Below are 20397 nucleotides of genomic sequence, written 5' to 3' on the forward strand. Positions count from 1 at the left end.
GCAGCACTGAAGGAGGAGGACAAAGCTGGGTATGGGAGAGATGGGTGGGTAGGTGAATGAGGGGATGTTGTGGGGCAGGAGAGACAAGCTCCTTAATTTCTGTGTGGCCTGGCCATTTCCATCTGTCCAGCCTTCAGTGCCCAAAGACGTGGAACCCAAGGAGCCAGACTTCCTGGAGGACCCCCGTTCTGGACGCTTCATTATTCCAGAGGGAGTCCGGCCCATCCTCAAAGAATTCCGCATAGAGGTACTGTGGCTTTCAGTAGAGATCTGAGCAGAGTTTCCTCTGACTGGTACCAGTGCACCGTGACTTTATGGCAGGGGGTTAGGGAAGGGACTGACACAATACCTGGGACTCAAACATGTCTGTGCTGCCTCCTCACACCAGGGACTTTCGCAGGCCAGAAGTGAGTGTGGCTTGGAACTGGGGCGACATCTACCCACCGGCCCTATCTCATTTTGGGGTGCAATCCAGGCTGGAGAGGGGCTGTCATCACCTGCTCTGCATCCTGGGGTGCCTCACAATGCTTTGCTGCTGTATCTCCCACCCTGGGCTCCTCACAAACAGCCAGAGAGCATGCAGGTCACTTCGAGTGTCTGTGCATAGCAACAGCCTGCCAACAACACTCCACCAGCCTTGGTTTCCACTTGGTGGGTGACCCCAACACACTTCCAGTCCTGGACTTTCCCCAAATGTATGTTCTGCACTCTCCAGCCCTCTCCTCGGCAGTCCAGATATTGGAGGTCCCTTGAGCCTTGTAAGGGGTCAATGTACAACAGTTTGTTACCTTAACTGCAGTTACCAAACAATTTAGTTTAAACACACTACTGGATTAGTTTTGATTAAAGAAGAATAGAACAAGTTTATTTAACTACACGGAGAGAGATTTTAAGTGAGTACAAGTATAAGGCATGGAAGTCAGAAATGTTTACAAAAGACATAAAGATAAAGCATTTTCTAGTCACTAAAACTGAACAAATAGACTTGGTTCAAGGTGAAATCCTTATTACATGTTCTCAGCACAAAGGCTGGCCAAATTCTGAGGTCGGAATCCCTCCCAAAGTCCAAAGGCTAGTTCCTTGGTCTTCTCAGGTGAGAGAGAGAGAGAGAGAGAGAGAGAGACAAACCTACCGGGGGTGTTTTTGCCCCTCCCTTCTATACTCTAGTCACCCTTTGCAATGCATTTTCCTGAGTGTCACTAGACAAAGTTCCTTCCAGCTATGAGGATGGAGACACAGGGGTCTCATGGGGAAAGAGCTTCCATGTTGTTTGTTAAAATGCAGATCGATTTGTTCCTGCCCCACTTCGCTGCCAAAGACTGGCCATGTGACCAGTGATGGTCAATCAACTTTGACAACACCTGGCTAGAGGTGTCAGCTTGTCCTTTGTCTTCGAGAAACTTGTTTACCCCTCCCCAGGCTTGTCTGGTGAATGCATGTCAGTCACAACTTTAACTTTACATGTCATGTTGCTATATGTGTTTCACCAGTATATTATTGACGAGTGAGTTTAGTTTTCAAATGCTGCCTCACAAGATGTATTTTGTATAGAGACGATCGCAATGTGTAGGGTGTGTATACAGTAGTGTGTTGGGTCACAAGCCCCCATTTCATCCAGCATCTCACCTGGAAAGTGTCCCATGTTGTTTGATTAACTCCCGATCACACTGAACAGAGGAGCCTGGCTGTGAGTCAGCGCCGTTAGCTCTCACTCATCTACCCCCAAATTGCTCTGCTGAGTCTGCCCACCTCCAGACTGGCACATTCATTTGCTGTTGATGAAGTGTCCAGTGTTTTCCTCCTGGGGGCGTCTGGGTGGGTGAGGAGCAGCCCTCACTCCTCCTGTGTTGGAAAGAGGGGTCTGACTGCCAGGGACGTGGGAAGGGTTAGCAGATGGTGATGCTGGTTACCTGTGGGGATGAGGGACCATCTGGCAGCTGGACAGGGTATAGTGAGATTAGTACTGGGGTTAGGTGGGTGGATTGGGGGTGATTGCCACTCGTAGGGGTGAGGGATTGGCGGCTGGGAAGGCTCGTGTGAAGAGTGCTGAGTGCCTAGAGCAGCTGACGCACTTGGCTCCTGCTCTTCAGATCCTGTTTTGGGGCCTGCGAGACTTGAAACGTGTGAACCTGTTTGAGGTAGATCAGCCCCAGGTGATCATCGAATGTGCCGGGAAGAAAGTGGAATCGGAAGTGATTGTGTCATACAAAGAGAACCCCAACTTCAACGAGCTGGTCAAATACATCAACGTGGTAAGTAGGGAGCAGTGCTCACTGCCAGGGCCCGCTAGCTCTGGGGTAGGGCTTTAGCGAGGAGGGGAGAGGCAGAGTTTCCACGGCCCGTGTTTCTGGAGAATGGGCGCATACCTGCAGACTGGGTTCAGCCCCAGCTGGGTTCCCCCTCTGGGGAACTGGGGCCCATTAAAGACCAGCTGCTGATGGGAAAGAACTCTCCATGGCATGAATCAATTCAGCCAGCATCAGCGACTGCCTGCTGGCGAGGCATGGGCAGGGCTCCAGTTCAGAACTGAGGAGCTGGGTCCCAGCACTGGCGCTGTCAGGACCTACCTGCATAGGGAGCATCAGGGCCGCTGTGCTAGGGGCTCACCAGGGTGCAGCTGGTGGGAGCGCAGCCCTTATCTGCCAGCTGGACACAAGTGAGCTATAAGCCAGACTCTGAGCTGTCTGCGGAACACCCCCCCGCAGCCCTGGTGACAGTATGAGAGGCTCTTTTCAGGAGCTACCGGAGCAGGTGTACCTGCACCCACCCCTAAGCATCTTTGTGGTGGAGCAGCGAGCTTTTGGGCGTACCGTGCTGGTGGGGACCCATGTGGTGTCCCATATCATGAAATTCTCTCCCAAAGAGCTGGAGGAGCTGGAGGAGGAGGCAGAAAATCCGCCCAAAGGTGAGTTTCCTGGTTTGAACTGTGCTATGCAGCCCCCTCACATGGCAGGGTGGCACTGGGCTTTCCACTGCCAAGTGCTGCAGGGGAGAGCGGGACTGTCCCAGCATGCAGCATGAGTGCAGCGTTTTCTGCAAGGCTGGCATGTCCCCATTGCCCCTCCCTCACAGGGCAGTGCAGCAGAGGCGCGGTTAGGCACCCCTCGGCTAATCCAGGCAGGGCAAGCTGGGGCGGAATTCAGGTCTGATGGTCTCAAGTGTCTTGCTGGGAGGCTGTGGACTCTCTGTGGTGCTGGCGTGAAGAGTCTGCAGACTGAATTCCTGCAGGGGTAACTCCTCACCCCCTCAGACAAGGCCGTTAACCTGTGGTGGGGCTCAACGAAGTCCCCTTTAGGGCTAGGGATCATGTTGTGGTGTGAAGCAGAGAGGCTTTCTCCTGAGCCTCCTAGTGCTTTCCTGCATCTCCCAGGATGGTATTTAGAAAAAACCAGTCCCAAGCAGCCTACTGGGGATGAAGTACAGCCTACTGGGTTGTAATGCAGGCCCATGGGGGCAGGGTCACACAGAGTAACACGGTGCGGTGGGGGGTAATCCCGGCCCATGGGGGAGGGTCACACAGAGTAACACGGTGCGGTGGGGGGTAATGCCGGCTCATGGGAGCAGGGTCACACAGAGTAACACGGAGCGGTGGGGGGTAATGCCGGCATGCCGTGACCATTGTGATTGTCTAGCCTGACCTGCATAGCACAGGCCAGAGAATCCCGCTCAGTAATGGCGTCTCCTGCAGGCAAGTTCTTGCTCTGTTCAGAGGAGTGACCCAATCGTATGGCAAGGTCTCTGTTCCTCTGCACTGACCTAAGCCTACTGCCTGAGCTGTCCAGGGCAGGCTTTATCTCCTTGCTTGGCTGCCTCTGGCTCAGGGCCAGGGAAGTGTCCAGAGCACCTTTTTCCATTTGCTCCTGTGTGTGTGAGAGCCGTGGGTGGGTTTTAGGGCCCCGAGCAGACCTTTGTTGGCAGATATTCGCTAAGAGTTTCTGGGCCAGACCTCTCATTACCAAGGCCCAAATGTGGGGCGCAGTGTGAGGAGCGCCCAGGGAATGCGAAAGGCAGCAGGACCCCATCCTGCTGTGTGAATGACTCCTGCAGCTTCATGATGACGCCTTTCTGGTGTAAAATTTCAGACTGAAAGTGCGATGGGGGTAACATAGGTAATTTGGGGATTACAGGAATGGCCTCCCTTGCAGTGAGGTGCACCTGAGAGGTACGTCTGTGCCCTTGGCTCAACAGCCATTTGTAATTGGTGATGAGACCTTGGAAGATTAGACAATGATTGAATGATCTTCTTCCTGTTGGAATTCATAGTCTCCATCTTTCTCGCTCAGCACGGAAAGCCTCTGCTCGACCCAATGTCTCCCAGACTGTGATCAACATTGGCCTGACTGCAAGCGAAATGGGCAGCAAAGCAAACCCCCTGAATCTGGTGAAGGTAAGTGCGGTGCCATGTTGACAGTAACCTTCACGTTACTATTTGAATGGAAATGCTGCTTGCCCGAAATACCCTCTCTGGCTTTGACGTGGATCTTATCTCTAGGTCGTACCCAAGAATAGTAACAGTTCAGAAGCGACGGTCACCTTCCCTGTTTCAGTGTCGTCTAGCAGATCATATGGCAGCATAATTCAGTTTCCGGTATAAGCCTGATTTTGATGGACTGCCCGTCTAATTTCCTCACCCCCTGCCCATCGTTTCGGCTTGAAATGGCACTTGCCTGGGCTCTAGGGAGAATATACGTGGAGAGGAGACGTTGAGGTTAATCCAATGAGGGGTTTCTGGGATATGAGACTTGGAAAAAATTAGTTGTATTTCACTTTCTGAAAAATTCTTCTCATGTTTATAAAGTCTTAAGTGCCATCTCATTAATGGCTAAGTCTGGAAACTTCTGAGCTGGTCATTCAGTTGCCCTGGATGGGAGGTACTGCAGACAAGCATGGGTGCAACATTTCAGAATCATTTCTGACAGATTCGTATACGTCTGAGCACTCAGCCAGGTTCCAGCAGAGTTTCTTTGCTTCCCTGGTTGTTATATGAATTGGCTTGGAAAGATGCAGCCTGTGGAAGCTATAAACTCCATCACCATTGCCAGTCTGAATCCGGCTGGTCACAGGCTCCCATAGCTGAACTTGATTTCATCAAGCAGGCTAAATACTGCACTGTGGAGTGTTTGATTTGAAAATGTGATTTTCACTGACATATTTCACTTCCCATCACACCGATAATTCTTGCAGAGAATAGTTTCTGTATCGGAAGAGAACCTACACCATGTTGCTACATGTTAGATTAGAGATGCCAAACCAGCACCCTCGCTCCAAACCCCTCTACATTCAGATGTGGGGAGCGGAAGGGAATTGTACAGCTCTGGCCCATATCTCATTAAGACATAAATAACTTTTTACAAGCTTATCAGTATGTTAAAACAATGCCATTGGAAGGTTTTAATTATAATAAAACAAAAGCTGTTGGAAAACCTAGAAATTCAGTGCTAAGATTCAGGTTGAAAAAGCAAGGCGTTGAAGTCAGGAAATTCATAGCTGGGCTTCCACAAACAGCTTTTGCTCTGACCCATATGAATAGCCACCTTCTGCCTATCCACCAGCAGTCTCCCTGCCCCATCTCTTACAGCCATGCGGCACCATGACCTCAGTTACATTCTAATACAAACCAGGGTGCCGGAACTACTGGAATGATGTCAGGATTGGAGTTACATTGTTATTTATAGAGCGCCAAAAGTAAACAAGGTGCTTTACAGACAAGGGATTTGGACCCTGCTGTGTACTGAAAATGTCATCAACTACCATACTGTAGAAATCCCCTTCATACATGGCCCTAGGACCCCAAACACAGACCCCCCCTTTATTTCAACAAAAATTGCACTGACATGTAGCCTCCATTCTTCTACATCCACCCTTCAAGATGCATCTTGGGCTTGGCTCAGCTGCGAGAATGCATCCTGTTAGAGCACACCTTGACTAACACAATGTATCAGACTGTGTAGATTAGACTTGTGTGTCAAATTGTGTTAGCTGATTGTAGGTTATCAGTTAGTTAACCTGTGTTCTAACTGGATGGCTTTTCCCACTTTAGACAAGCCCCCTGACTGGCCCTTCCAAATATCTGTAACTCTCTGATGTGACTCAGTGGCTGCCACCTAGTGAACAAGAGCACAGGGTCAGAGTTAAGGGTGTTAGAGCAACTTTGCCACTGCATTTCCTGATTTTTCACACTCTTGTTTCAGTAATGACAGCATCCCCGTAAACAAACATTCCTTCCATTTAGAATTTCAAACCTTGCGGAAACTTTTGATCACAGTATTTGGAATAACTTCTAGGGCATCTCAGTTCCAATGGGCTGGATTTTCCTGGGCCTTTGTGCGGTAGAATGGAGGTAGCAGGGAGCAATCCAGACCAGTCAGGGGTTGTGTTACTGCCTGTCCTGGATCCCTGAATGCCTTCAAATGTTTGGCTGCTGTAGCTCCCTTGTCTGTGTGCTCCCAGCCAGCAGACAAGCCTGCACTGAATGTCTGTGTGACAAGTCATCCTGGACCAGCAGCTCTGACTCCAGCAGCCTGCTTGCTACACCACAGCTACACTCTGGCCTCCACAAGCCTTGGTTACACCTGGCAAGGTGACCCCTTCCCCCCCTCCCTATCCTGAGTTTTCCCCAAATCATGTGTTCTTCTTTGAGTGATGGTCCCTATTGTATTCCACTGTGGGTTCTGCATGAGCAGCATGCCTCCAGAGTCAGAGAATTTGAAAGTAATGTTCTGTGGTCCATGCATGCACCCTGGCTCGCCTCGTGCTTCCAACTGAGGTGTGTGACAAAGTTCCTCCTCTGCCTTGGTGGGTCCTGTGCTTATTGGCGGATTTCCTCGCCTCAGAGATTCATGACAGCTCTCAGTTTGGCCACTTTTGCTAGTGGCTCAAACCTGCCGTTCACTCAGCTAACCTCATCACTGGCCAGCATGGGGAAAGGGAGGAGCACAATCCCTGCAGTCTCTGCTGACCCACTTAGTGGGTCAGGGGATAGGCCAGGGACCTTCCCCTCTGGTGGGACCCACAGTCCAGGTCACCTCCTCTTGTCTCAAATAGGGAGTTGAGGGGAATGGGGGGAACCCGGGCCTGCCCTCTACTCCGGGATCCAGCCCAGGGTCCTGTGGATTGCAACTGTCTACAGTGTCTCTTGTAACAGCTGCGTGACAGCTACAGCTCCCTGGGCTACTTCCCCATGGCCTCCTCCCAACACCTTCTTTACCCTCACTGCAGGATCGTCCTCCTGAAGCCTGATCATGCTTGTACTCCTTAGTCCTCCAGCAGCACGCCTTCTCACTCCTTGCACACACACATCCCTAACTGTTGGGAGGTCCTTTTTAAACCAGGTGTCCTGATTAGTCTGCCTGCCAGAATTGATTCTAGTATGTTCTTAATTGGCTCCAGAGGTCTTAATTAGCTTGCCTGTCTTAATTGGTTCTAGAAGGTTCTTGATTGTTCTGGGGCAGCCCCTGCTCTGGTCACTCAGGGAACAGAAAACTGTTCATCTAGTGGCTAGAATATTTGCCTTCTACCAGACTCCTGTACCCCACTGAATCATAGAATCATAGAATATCAGGGTTGGAAGGGACCTCAAGAGGTCATCTAGTCCAACCCCCTGCACAAAGCAGGACCAATCCCCAACTAAATCATCCCAGCCAGGGCTTTGTCAAGCCTGACCTTAAAAATATCTGAGGAAGGAGATTCTACCACCTCCCGAGGTAACGCATTCCAGTGTTTCACCACCCTCCTAGTGAAAAAGTTTTTTTAATATCCAACCTAAACCTCCCCCACTGCAGCTTGAGACCATTACTCCTTGTTCTGTCATCAGCTACCACTGAGAACAGTCTAGATCCATCCTCTTTGGAACCCCCTTTCAGGTAGTTGAAAGCAGCTATCAAATCCCCCCTCATTCTTCTCCTCCGTAGACTAAACAATCCCAGTTCCCTCAGCCTCTCCTCATAAGTCATGTGTTCCAGTCCCCTAATCATTTTTGTTGCCCTCCGCTGGACGTTTTCCAATTTTTCCATATCCTTCTTGTAGGGGCCCAAAACTGGACACAGTACTCCAGATGAGGCCTCACCAATGTTGAATAGAGGGGAACGATCACGTCCCTCGATCTGCTGGCAATGCCCCTACGTATACAGCCCAAAATGCCATTGGCCTTCTTGGCAACAAGGGCGCGCTGTTAACTCATATCCAGCTTCTCGTCCACTGTAACCCCTAGGTCCTTTTCTGCAGATCTGCTGCATAGCCATTCGGTCCCTAGTCTGTAGCAGTGCATTGGATTCTTGCACTGGTCCTTGTTGAACCTCATCAGATTTCTTTTGGCTCAATCCTCTAATTTGTCTAGGGCCCCCTGTATCCTATCTCTACCCTCCAGCATATCTACCTCTCCTCCCAGTTTAGTGTCATCTGCAAACTTGCTGAGAGTGCAATCCACACCATCCTCCAGATCATTTATGAAGATATTGAACAAAACCGGCCCGAGGACCGACCCTTGGGGCACTCCACTTGATACCGGCTCCCAACTAGATATGGAGCCATTGATCACTACCCGTTGAGCCCGACAATCTAGCCAACTTTCTATCCATTCATCCAGCCCATAATTATAGTCCATTCATCCAGCCCATACTTCTTTAACTTGCTGGCAAGAATACTGTGGGAGACCGTGTCAAAAGCTTTGCTAGTCAAGGAACAACACGTCCACCGCTTTCCCCTCATCCACAGAGCCAGTTATCTCGTCATAGAAGGCAATTAGATTAGTCAGGCATGACTTGCCCTTGGTGAATCCAGGCTGACTGTTCCTGATCACTTTCCTCTCCTCTAAGTGCTTCAGAATTGATTCCTTGAGGACCTGCTTCATGATTTTTCCAGGGGCTGAGGTGAGGCTGACTGGCCTGTAGTTCCCAGGATCCTCCTTCTTCCCTTTTTTAAAGATGGGCACTACATTAGCCTTTTTCCAGTCGTCCGGGACTTCCCCGGATCACCATGAGTTTTCAAAGATAATGGCTAATGGCTCTGCAATCACATCCGCCAACTCCTTTAGCACTCTCGGATGCAGTGCATCCGGCCCCATGGATTTGTGGTCATCCAGCTTTTCTAAATAGTCCCGAACCACTTCTTTCTCCACAGGGGGCTGGTCACCTCCTCCCCATGCTGTGCTACCCAGTGCAGTAGTCTGGGAGCTGACCTTGTTCGTGAAGACAGAGGTAAAAAAAGCATTGAATAGATTAGCTTTTTCCACATCCTTTGTCACTAGGTTGCCTCCCTCATTCAGTAAGGGGCCCACACTTTCCTTGACTTTCTTCTTGTTGCTAACATACCTGAAGAAACCCTTCATGTTACTCTTAACATCTCTTGCTAGCTGCAACTCCAGGTGTGATTTGGCCTTCCTGATTTCACTCCTGCATGCCTGAGCAATATTTTTATACTCTTCCCTGGTCATTTGTCCAATCTTCCACTTCTTGTAAGCTTCTTTTTTGTGTTTAAGAGCAGCAAGGATTTCACTGTTAAGCCAAGCTGGTCACCTGCCATATTTACTATTCTCTCTACAGTGGTCTGGGTCTGTCACAGGGATAAATGGTGGGGTGGTCTGACCACCTTTTCAGTTCATTTTCAGCACTGCATGGTCTGGGCTGGAACCTCCAGTGTCCTCATCTCTGATGTCATTCTAAATAAACCGTTGTAAATCATTTTGTTAATTCTTCTTCGAGCGATTACTCATGTCGATTCCAAGTAGGTGTGTGCACACCACATGCACAGTCATCGGAAGGTTTTCCCCTTAGCATTGGGTCGGCTGTGGAGCCCCCTGGAGTGGCACCTTCATGGCAGTGTATATAGGTCCCTGCTGACCCACCGCCTCTTCAGTCCCTTCTTGCTGCCAGTGACGGTCGTTGGAGTAGCTTCTCTCTTGCGAACAGCAAGCAATCCTGTAGCAGACTTTCGTTCAGTGTTACCTGTAAATAGTTAAAATCTTATAATTAGTATAAATAGATTGTTTAGATAAGTTTCAGTTGGGGGTCACCCACCCATCTTGTTTCTCCTCCCGGGAACTGGGGCATGTCTCGGTCTCAGGGTTTCAAGCCATGTGGGTCCTGCCTGAAGCCTATGCCAAAGGGAGACCCACATGACTCCTGTCTGAAGTGCCTGGGAGAGGCACACCAAACAGACAAGTGCAAAGTCTACAAAGGCCTCAGACCAAGGACCAAAAAGGAAAGGGACTTTAGGCTGAAACTGCAGCTTGTGGGGTCAGCCCTTTGTCCACAGCCAGCCCAGGTGGCGTCCAACCCCAAGCCTGGCACTTCGGTGCGGCGCGCACCAGTCTTGGTAAGGGAGGCCATGGTGCCAAGAAGGGACTCGGCTCCAAGGACCCCTGGCACCGCCATTCCCCAGTGCCAAAGACCTCCTCCAGTGCAAGTGCCCATCGTCGGTCCCATTCGTCGGTGCTGCACAAGAAGAAGGAGGAGGACAGAGAGCGCTCTCCCACTAAAGCAGTGGAGCGAGCAGGCACCAGCGGGGTGTGTTCCACATCGGGGAGCTCACATTGCAGCTTGGTGCAGTTTCTATTAGTCCCTCCCCAGCTGTACCTGAGAAGGGCGGGCACTTTGCCTCCATAAATACCTCATAGAGACGGCCATGAGACCCCAGTCAGACCCAGGCCCCTGAACAATGTCCCTCCCTCCCGCCGCGTACACTGGCCTGAATCAGCAAGGAGTGCTCCTCCTGCTACAAAGTCCAACTTCAGTGCTGGAGAATCCATCCCTACAGACCCCGTGGTAGGGCCTACTCGGGACATTCGGAAGCATTCCCCATAAGCATGGGACTAAGTCTTCCCTTTCTAAAAATGAGACGCTCCATCCACCAGCTCTGCCCCTGAGGACTTAGTAAGTCCTAAGTCCCTTAGGCATGAGAAGAAAGCCCAGAAGCACTGGGTTCCACTGGCTCCAGACTGGGCTCTGTTGGTACCACTGTCAATGACTCCTCACAAGACCCATGACCCTCCAGTACCGGTGAGGACCGACCACCACTGGATACCATCTTTGGCACCAAAGGCCCAAACAGAAAGAGAATCTCTCTGACACCTGGGAGATCCAGATCCGTGGCTGTGCTACAAGACGTTTTGACTCTCCCGGATCCAGAATCCCCCTCTTCCTCAGGACCTTCAGTCTCCAGGGACCTCATATCTCCTCTGAATGACCCCCGGCAGTGTGGAGCTTGTTGCCCTTCTGTACACAGCCTATGCCTCTCCGGCGGCACTGACAGTACCATCGCTGGAGCCCAAACCTGCATTTTCTTCCTCAAGAGATTCAGATCCACTGGAAGAACCACCTCTCCTGTACCACTCCTATCCTTTTCCCAGGAGACCTGCATGATCCTGGGAGCAATGTGCCTCAGGAGCCATTGGTATCCCATACCATGGGGACTCTACGACCACCCTTTTATCCCTTCTACTGGCCATACTGGAGACCATGGGAACAGTACTTTCCTTCAGAGTCCGTCCTCTCCAACAGGGAGTCACTACCTGCTTCCCCTCCAAGAGAACCACTGAACTTGCCCCCAGATCTGATGACAGGAGAAATACTGTGCTCCATTTCTGGCAGTTCCACTGGAACCGACTAGATTTACATAATCATCGCCAGACGAAGCAGTGACCTCAGTATCCCCTCAGGATGACCTTAAACAATCTCATGACCGGCTTCACAGAGTTGCCTGGGAACTTCAGATCCCATTAGAAGAAATCCAAGACTCTCAGCACAAGCTCTTGAATATCCTCCATGCCTTGGCACCTATGAGAATTGCCCTGTCGGTCAATGAGGCCATACTAAGACAGTGCAGCATACCCTCACCTTCTGTGCTCCTACCCCCAAAGGTGTGGAAAGACTCTATTATGTGCCAGCCAAGGGCTCAGAATTTCAATTCTCACACCCAGCTCCCAATTTGCTGGTAGTCAGGCTGCTTCAGAGAGATCCAAGCAGCAACATCCTTGATCTATGCCAACAGCTGAAGAGGGGAAAGGCTTAGACCTACTGGGAAGGAAGGTTTCCTTGCTAAAGGAATTGGCGGCTGTGATTGCAGAGCCATTGGCCATTATCTTTGAAAACTCGTGGCGAACGAGGGAAGTCCCGGATGACTGGAAAAAGGCTAATGTAGTGCCAATCTTTAAAAAAGGGAAGAAGGAGGATCCTGGGAACTACAGGCCAGTCAGCCTCACCTCAGTCCCCGGAAAAATCATGGAGCAGGTCCTCAAAGAATCAATCCTGAAGCACTTACATGAGAGGAAAGTGATCAGGAACAGTCAGCATGGATTCACCAAGGGAAGGTCATGCCTGACTAATCTAATCGCCTTCTATGATGAGATTACTGGTTCTGTGGATGAAGGGAAAGCAGTGGATGTATTGTTTCTTGACTTTAGCAAAGCTTTTGACACGGTCTCCCACAGTATTCTTGTCAGCAAGTTAAAGAAGTATGGGCTGGATGAATGCACTATAAGGTGGGTAGAAAGTTGGCTAGATTGTCGGGCTCAATGGGTAGTGATCAATGGCTCCATGTCTAGTTGGCAGCCGGTGTCAAGTGGAGTGCCCCGGGGTCGGTCCTGGGGCCGGTTTTGTTCAATATCTTCATAAATGATCTGGAGGATGGTGTGGATTGCACTCTCAGCAAATTTGCGGATGATACTAAACTGGGAGGAGTGGTAGATACGCTGGAGGGCAGGGATAGGATACAGAGGGACCTAGACAAATTGGAGGATTGGGCCAAAAGAAATCTGATGAGGTTCAATAAGGATAAGTGCAGGGTCCTGCACTTAGGATGGAAGAACCCAATGCACCGCTACAGACTAGGGACCGAATGGCTAGGCAGCAGTTCTGCGGAAAAGGACCTAGGGGTTACAGTGGACGAGAAGCTGGATATGAGTCAGTAGTGTGCCCTTGTTGCCAAGTAGGCCAATGGCATTTGGGGCTGTATAAGTAGGGGCATAGCGAGCAGATCGAGGGACATGATCATCCCCCTCTATTCGACATTGGTGAGGCCTCATCTGGAGTACTGTGTCCAGTTTTGGGCCCCACACTACAAGAAGGATGTGGATAAATTGGAGAGAGTCCAGCGAAGGGCAACAAAAATGATTAGGGGTCTGGAACACATGACTTATGAGGAGAGGCTGAGGGAACTGGGATTGTTTAGTCTGCGGAAGAGAAGAATGAGGGGGGATTTGATAGCTGCTTTCAACTACCTGAGAGGTGGTTCCAGAGAGGATGGTTCTAGACTATTCTCAGTGGTAGAAGAGGACAGGACAAGGAGTAATGGTCTCAAGTTGCAGTGGGGGAGGTAGGTTGGATATTAGGAAAAACTTTTTCACTGGGAGGGTGGTGAAACACTGGAATGCGTTACCTCGGGAGGTGGTAGAATCTCCTTCCTTAGAAGTTTTTAAGGTCAGGCTTGACAAAGCCCTGGCTGGGATGATTTAATTGGGGATTGGTCCTGCTTTGAGCAGGGCGTTGGACTAGATGACCTCCTGAGGTCCCTTCCAACCCTGATATTCTATGATTCGCTGATATTCTATGAGGGGTAGCCGTGTTAGTCTGGATCTGTACCAACACCTACAAGATCTTAGAATCATAGAATATCAGGGTTGGAAGGGACCTCAGGAGGTCATCTAGTCCAACCCCCTGCTCAAAGCAAGACCAATCCCCAACTAAATCATCCCAGCCAGGGCTTTGTCAAGCCTGACCTTAAAAACTTCTAAGGAAGGAGATTCCACCACCTCCCAAGGTAACGCATTCCAGTGCTTCACCACCCTCCTAGTGAAAAAGTTTTTCCTAATATCCAACCTAAACCTCCCCCACTGCAACTTGAGACCATTACTCCTTGTTCTGTCATCTGCTACCACTGAGAACAGTCTAGAGCCATCCTCTTTGGAACCCCCTTTTAAGTAGTTGAAAGCAGCTATCAAATCCCCCCTCATTCTTCTCTTCTGCAGACTAAACAATCCCAGTTCCCTCAGCCTCTCCTCATAAGTCATGTGTTCCAGTCCCCTAATCATTTTTGTTGCCCTCCGCTGGACGCTTTTCAATTTTTCCACATCCTTGTACTGTGGGGCCCAAAACTGGACACAGTACTCCAGATGAGGCCTCACCAATGTCGAATAGTGGGGAACGATCATGTCCCTCGATCTGCTGGCAATGCCCCTACTTATACAGCCCAAAATGCCGTTAGCCTTCTTGGCAACAAGGGCACACTGTTGACTCATATCCAGCTTCTCGTCCACTGTAACCCCTAGGTCCTTTTCTGCAGAACTGCTGCCTAGCCATACGGTCCCTAGTCTGTAGTAGTGCATGGAATTCTTCCATCCTAAGTGTAGGACTCTGCACTTGTCTTTGTTGAACCTCATCAGATTTCTTTTGGCCCAATCCTCTAATTTGTCTAACCACACAATAAATTAACAATAAACTAAAATCATTGGCTACAGGCTGCTGTCGGGGCACTGGCTCTGCCTTCCTGATTCTGTGCCCCTGTCTCAACCAGGGAGCAGGTTAGACCAGCCTGGAGGCTGCTCTAGCTTCCATCTGTTGACAACGGTCCGAAGGGGCCACCTGCCAACTGGGAATAGCTAGAGCACAGTTGTGGGTCAGAGGCTGCTGGGGACTCCCTGAGGCTAGACGTATCCCCAGCAAGGGAGTTAGGGCTGAATGCTGTCCCCACACCACGAAGGACAGGGAAGGCCAGAGAGCCTAGTCCAAGGTGCTCTTTAGCCAGCTATCTCCTTGTGATTTGGGGTTTGTGTTTGTAAATGATGTGATCGGGAAGAGCATTACTTTCACTTAGCAGCCTTAGCTGGTGTCTGACAGAAAGGTTTTGTTGACTGAATATTTAATCTGAAAGAGTGCACTGGGGAATGAATGGTACATCCATAAAGGGCCCGTCCTAGAAAGGTCTAATTCTCTGTCCCCCCGGTGCAGATAGCCTTCATTCATGGTCACCCTGCGCAGCACCTGGAGGGCTCTCGTGTCAAACTGGTGTACCTACTTTAATGGACTCTCTTCGGCATAGCTCCTGCCTGTTCACTGTGTGCTGTTATCCTGCACTTGCTGAGAGAGCCAGGAGCTCTGGCATCGCTAATACCTTGGATTGTCTTTCTGGTGGGAATAGTGCGGCTTTGGTAGAAATGCACAAAACCTGAGCCACAGGTAGCCATGTGTTGTTGTGGTCTTTGGGAAAGCTGAGCCCCTGGGGTTGTGCGGGACAAAGCCTCTCTAATATCAGGCACCAATACAGTCCACTACGTATGACTCACAGAAACCCGTGCTTTGCCCTTTCCTGATTCTCAGCCCTTTGTTATGTGTTCTTAGGCTCCTCTGAAGAAAATTCCTATCAATAAACTCATAAAGAAAGAGGATGAGTTTGAGGAGGAAAAGCCAGAGTTGGAAGAACTGGATTGGTGGTCTAAGTACTATGAGTCCTTAAAGGAAATGAGCAACCAGGTAATGGTCTGTCACTTCAGTTCCTTTGTCCCTTATTGGCATGACAGCCACAAGATCAGTGGGAATTAAATATTGCAGTACTTGTGTGGATCCAGCCCCTCAGCTCTGGCCCTGGTCTCAGCATTTCATTGCTGGTTTGCGAAGGTAGCTCCCAGCTCCGCATGCTGAGAATCCCCTACTCACCCTGTGGACACCTAGCTCAGGGCTGAGAGTTTGGCTGGGTGGCAGGGTGCCCAGGGGTTGGTGCTGCAGTGCTGAGCGAAGCGGCACCTAGGTGCCTTCTGAATTTGGCCTGAAGTGCCTATGTCACTCTTGAAAATGGGACTTGGGCTCCAAAGTCGTGTGTGTGGGGGGGGTGTTACACATGGCTTCACTTGTCCTGGACAGTCACACTGCAGTAATGGGGATCTTACTGCTCCTTCCTAGCCATCCTCCAATCTGCCCCGAGAGAATCAGAAGTGTCTCTGAGGTTCTTTTTCTACAGCCTGTCTCGTTGCTCACTGGGCAGCTTTGGCTCATGAGCTGAACCCAGCAGCATGAAACTACCGTGCTGTGCCCCCCCCTCCCAATAGCGTTAATCAATCTAGTAATCCCGGGTAATAATGTTATCAGGGGAGGGGCCACTCTGGCATGAAATGGGTTAGGAGCATTCGCTGGCTGAGCAATGCGGTAACGTGTGTGTGTTTCAGTGCCATAGTGACGAGGAGGATGGGGACAATGACGACCCGAATGAGGCAGGTGAGTTCTTAGACCAGCCAGGCAAACACAGGTTTTGCTGGCATTTCCAAATCCTGACCTGACGTCAGAGGCCCCTGCACACGCTGGTGCTATATTTCAGACAGCTGTTCAGTTGGAAGCAGAGTACAGCCCCCAAGCTGATAGCACTGGGAGCTAGAGAGATTGATGCTGGGCAGTTTCCCTGGCTCACACAGATTGTGCCCCTCAGTCTGATAAAACAGTGCTTTTTGTCAACAGATCTCCAACTGCTTCAGAATCTTTTTGTTTGTTTTACTATATCCAAGCCCTGGCACAGACCCTCCCCTGCCCAGCCACTGTCATCTCTCCTAGTCTTATGCCAGACACACCATTTGGACAGTAGGCAAATAGCCATTCACTCTGCTTTCTGTACCAAGTCCTCAGTGACTTTCTGTCTCCTTCGTTGCTGGCCTCTGTGCTGTGCAAATGCCCCATGTTCTTCCATGAAGGTAAATAGTGGAAATGCTTTTCAAGGGCAGTTCTTACAAGACATTGATTGTCACGTTGCACAATGATATTTTATCGTGTTTTCACGCGACTGTTTGAAAGCAAAAGCTATTGCTGAGATTATGTCATGGAGTGACATACAAATCAGAGAGGAAAATACCTTGTTTGGAGAAGCCAGGACATTTAGCGATCTTGTTAATGCCCTTTGTAGATGGAGGGAACTTAAATGCGGACTCTATTGATGTGGAAGCGGAAAATGGAGTGATAGTGGAAGCTGAGCCAGTGCGGCCCAAAAGGAAACTCATAGCTACACTGCAGGTGAGTCTCTGAGGGTGACTGATCTGCTCTGTCTCAGTTTATTCCCTCCTGCTCCTTCTTCCTTACAGTCCCGCCAGCACAGCACAGCACAGATCCTAAAGGGGAAAAGCGAATCAGAATGCTGACCCGCAGCCCTGCCGTCTGTTCGCATGCACAGCTCCCTTTACCTTTGATGGGGATTCCACCGGAACAAAGCGCTTGGTCCAGCTCGGTGCTGAGTGCCCTCATCTCCCTTGGACACGGTCCGAAATGTCATAGAACCAGGGCGGGAATGGGCCACGTGGTCAATGGGGGAAATCATCCTAAGATCACATTAACTCTTTCCTTCCCTTTGGGGAGACTGAGCTGGAAGGAAAGAGCCTAAATAACTTGCAGTTTATTTCAGATCTACAACTCAGAGCTGGAAAATGAGTTTGATAATTTTGAAGACTGGCTGTATATCTTTCCACTTCATCGGGGGAAGGTGGATGAGGATGAGGACGGAAATGAGGATGAGAACTTTGTGGGGAAGTACAAGGTACTGTGTCATTTGAGTGCCATTCATGTTATGCGTGACAGCAATGCATGAAAGAGGGGAAAGCAATTCGCAGCGTAAGAACATTTTGGAACATTTTTATCCTTTTATCCTTCACTAAGAAAAGAACTGGGACACTAAATTCCTTCATTATAGCGTGTAGTCAGGAGGAATGCCTTGTAGCATAAAGTCTCCTGCATGAAATTCTCATGGCAGATCTGCGTTGTAGAAGTTTCATGCCATTCCTTGGGCACCATGGAACCGAAACAAGCAGTAGCCCCTAGGGCAGTGGTCCCCAAACTGTGGGGCAATCCCCCCTAGTGGGGCACGGAGGAACGTTCGGAGGGGCATGCAGTGGGGCCAGGGCCAGCCCGCACAGGGGGTGGGGAGGGAGCGCCACATAGTTCTGCTCTGCCCCGAGCTCCAGCTCCACTCCATCTCCATCCCCAGCCCCGTCCCCAGCTCCATTCTGGCCCCAGCGCCAATCCACCCAGCTCCAGCTCCACTCCGTCCCCAGCCCCAGCTCCAATCCACCCAGGCCAGCTCTGCTGTCATTCGCCTTCAGCCCAAGCTCCTCTGCTGAGCCAGCTGGGCAGTAATGGGAGGTTGGGGGGGGGGGGCACAGACAGATTCCGTTACTGATGGGGGAGGGGGCGTGACAGGAGAAGTTTGTGAACCACTGCGCTACTAGGAGATGCATGAGGCTTAACCACAGACAACAGTGGCTCTGCCCACCTCTCCAGTGTCTCTGAGCTCACAAAACCGCCTCTCCCTGACATTTGGGGCCTGCCAGCTTTAGTTTAAGGTCTGTTTGAGGCAGTATTTAGCTGTGTTTAGTGCTCTGTTACTGCTGAGTGTTTATTGTCTGCCTCTGGTGAAATTTAACCTGGATCATGCCTGGATGGTGCTGCCCTAAAGATGGCTTAAATAATGTGCATCAAAGTAGTTGGAGGGGAGGGCATGGGCCTGCTCTGTTGTGTTGACACCCCAGGCTATGAATTAGCAGGTAATCCTCAGTGCTGGCCTGTGTGGACATATGTTCTGTTACCCTCCTCCCTCTGATTGTTTGTTACACTTGTGTCACTAGTCTTTAGATGGGAAGCTGTCTGGGGTAAGGACTCTGTACAGGTCTTGGCTGGCACCTCTGCATGCTACCATGACTCATGATTAGTTATAATTTGTACTATTACTTTGGAAGTCCTTCCTTCAGCAAAGGCCTTTTCCATTCATCCATGGTCTCCTGAAGTGTTCGCTCCCGAGACTGACTTCAGAGGAGTGATTAGGAGGTAACTGTGAATAGCTTGGCTCCCTGCCCTCCTCTGCAGGCCAGCCCCAGGTTGTCATGGGATGGGGGTAAGTTCCCTGCAGAGTAGCCTCTCTCTTAGGAAAGAAGATCAAGTCTGCTGACCTGAGTGTGTGAGAGAGGCCCTGGCTGTCTCTTTGGGAACAGAGCACGTTGTGTAGCACTATCTCGAGAAGCCAGGGGCTATCTGGCCTGGTACAGGGCACAGACACACATGTAATCTGCCAGTTTCAATTTGACAAAATTGAGGCGGTGCTACGGATCAAATCCTGGGCATTACAATTTGCTTGAAATATTTTCTGTAGAAGGGTATTGATCCCCACAATGTTGCTGTTCCTGTTCAATGTCTCCACTGCAGGGTTCATTCTTTGTTTATCCTGCTGAGGAGGCAGGTACAGAGCACAAGATCTCACAGGGTGTTCCCAGAAACAGACCCATCAAGGTGCTTGTCCGAGTTTATATTGTTAAGGTAAGTGACTGCATTGAGTCCTGGAGACCTTGTCCAGATCAGCAGCTAGAGAATCCCTGGCCATCCCACAGCCTGTATTCATGGAACCAGCAAAACTGAGACTGGAGAAGCCCTTGCTATTGGGTCCCAACTAGTCGCTTCATTTCCAGCCAGCCATTTGGCCCATAGCAGCATTGGTCCCCACAGGATCTTTTCTAGAGCTTTGTCCAGTTTAGAGTCAAGTGTCTGAAGTGCTGGGGTTTCCACCGTCCTCCCTAGGGAGACAATCTGCCCACCCCCGAACCTCCAAAGGGCACTGGAACTGCCGATGGGGCATTCCCCATGCTCTGCCTAGAGGCAGTACCTGGGACATGAACTGGCAATTCTGCTCTCGCTCCCTGGCTAAGGGCTTCCGTACTGATACATGACTAGCGTGTCCTCGAGAGATTCATCTGCTGCCTGTGGCAGACAGGATCGGAGGTCTCGGTGCTCCACCTCAGAAACTCCTCAGTAGCCCTGTGCCCTGCACGTGCTCTCACTTGGCCTGGACGTCACGGCTGTGGCTGTGGATGTCAGCCCCAACGCCTCCTGTCTTGTGTATTTTAGGCAACGAACCTGGCTCCTGCAGACTCCAACGGCAAGGCAGATCCCTATGTGGTGGTAACGCTTGGGCAAGAGCAGAAGGACACAAAGGACCGCTACATCCCTAAGCAGCTCAATCCTGTGTTTGGCGAGTAAGGAGCAAGCTGTATCTTGGGTCATGTTTAATGGGAACAGCCTCTTCCCTGGTGCATCTTGGAAAGGCTGATGGCTGGGTCGCTGCACAGAGCCAACACTCTGAGCTCAGTGTGACATCGGGGCTTCTTTCTCTGTCCACTGGAGACTCTGTTACATTGGCATGTTGTGTAGTGCTATCTCGAGAAGCCAGGGACTATGTCTCACACATCAGCAGCTCTGATGGGCTCTGCCCAGGGCTTCTGTAGGTGCATGTGTCTGACGGGCCTTCCACTCATATAGGCAGAACATCTGGGGTGTTGATACAGAAGCACCCCTAAATTCCATACCTGAGATACGGGCAAAGCAGCATAGTACCTCTAGAACCTACACTCAGGAGGGAACAGAGAGCAGGGAAACCCCTTTTTCCAAGGGG

The 20397-nt window shown here is 50.5% G+C and overlaps 1 protein-coding gene across 1 annotated transcript in view; it reads left to right on the forward strand.

The window, feature by feature from the left end:
- LOC144273498 (fer-1-like protein 4) overlaps positions 1–20397 on the forward strand; it is a 103816-nt gene that overhangs the window by 59473 nt on the left and 23946 nt on the right. Inside the window, exons 27-36 of the mRNA XM_077832115.1 lie at positions 131–247; positions 2091–2252; positions 2737–2905; positions 4284–4387; positions 15330–15461; positions 16151–16199; positions 16876–16982; positions 17368–17499; positions 19158–19268; positions 19854–19981. Coding sequence (XP_077688241.1) covers positions 131–247; positions 2091–2252; positions 2737–2905; positions 4284–4387; positions 15330–15461; positions 16151–16199; positions 16876–16982; positions 17368–17499; positions 19158–19268; positions 19854–19981 — 1211 coding nt within the window. The remainder of the gene's footprint in view (positions 1–130; positions 248–2090; positions 2253–2736; positions 2906–4283; positions 4388–15329; positions 15462–16150; positions 16200–16875; positions 16983–17367; positions 17500–19157; positions 19269–19853; positions 19982–20397) is intronic.

The sequence above is a fragment of the Eretmochelys imbricata genome, chromosome 13, assembly GCF_965152235.1.
Source record: "Eretmochelys imbricata isolate rEreImb1 chromosome 13, rEreImb1.hap1, whole genome shotgun sequence".
In the NCBI taxonomy this organism is placed as follows: domain Eukaryota; kingdom Metazoa; phylum Chordata; order Testudines; family Cheloniidae; genus Eretmochelys; species Eretmochelys imbricata.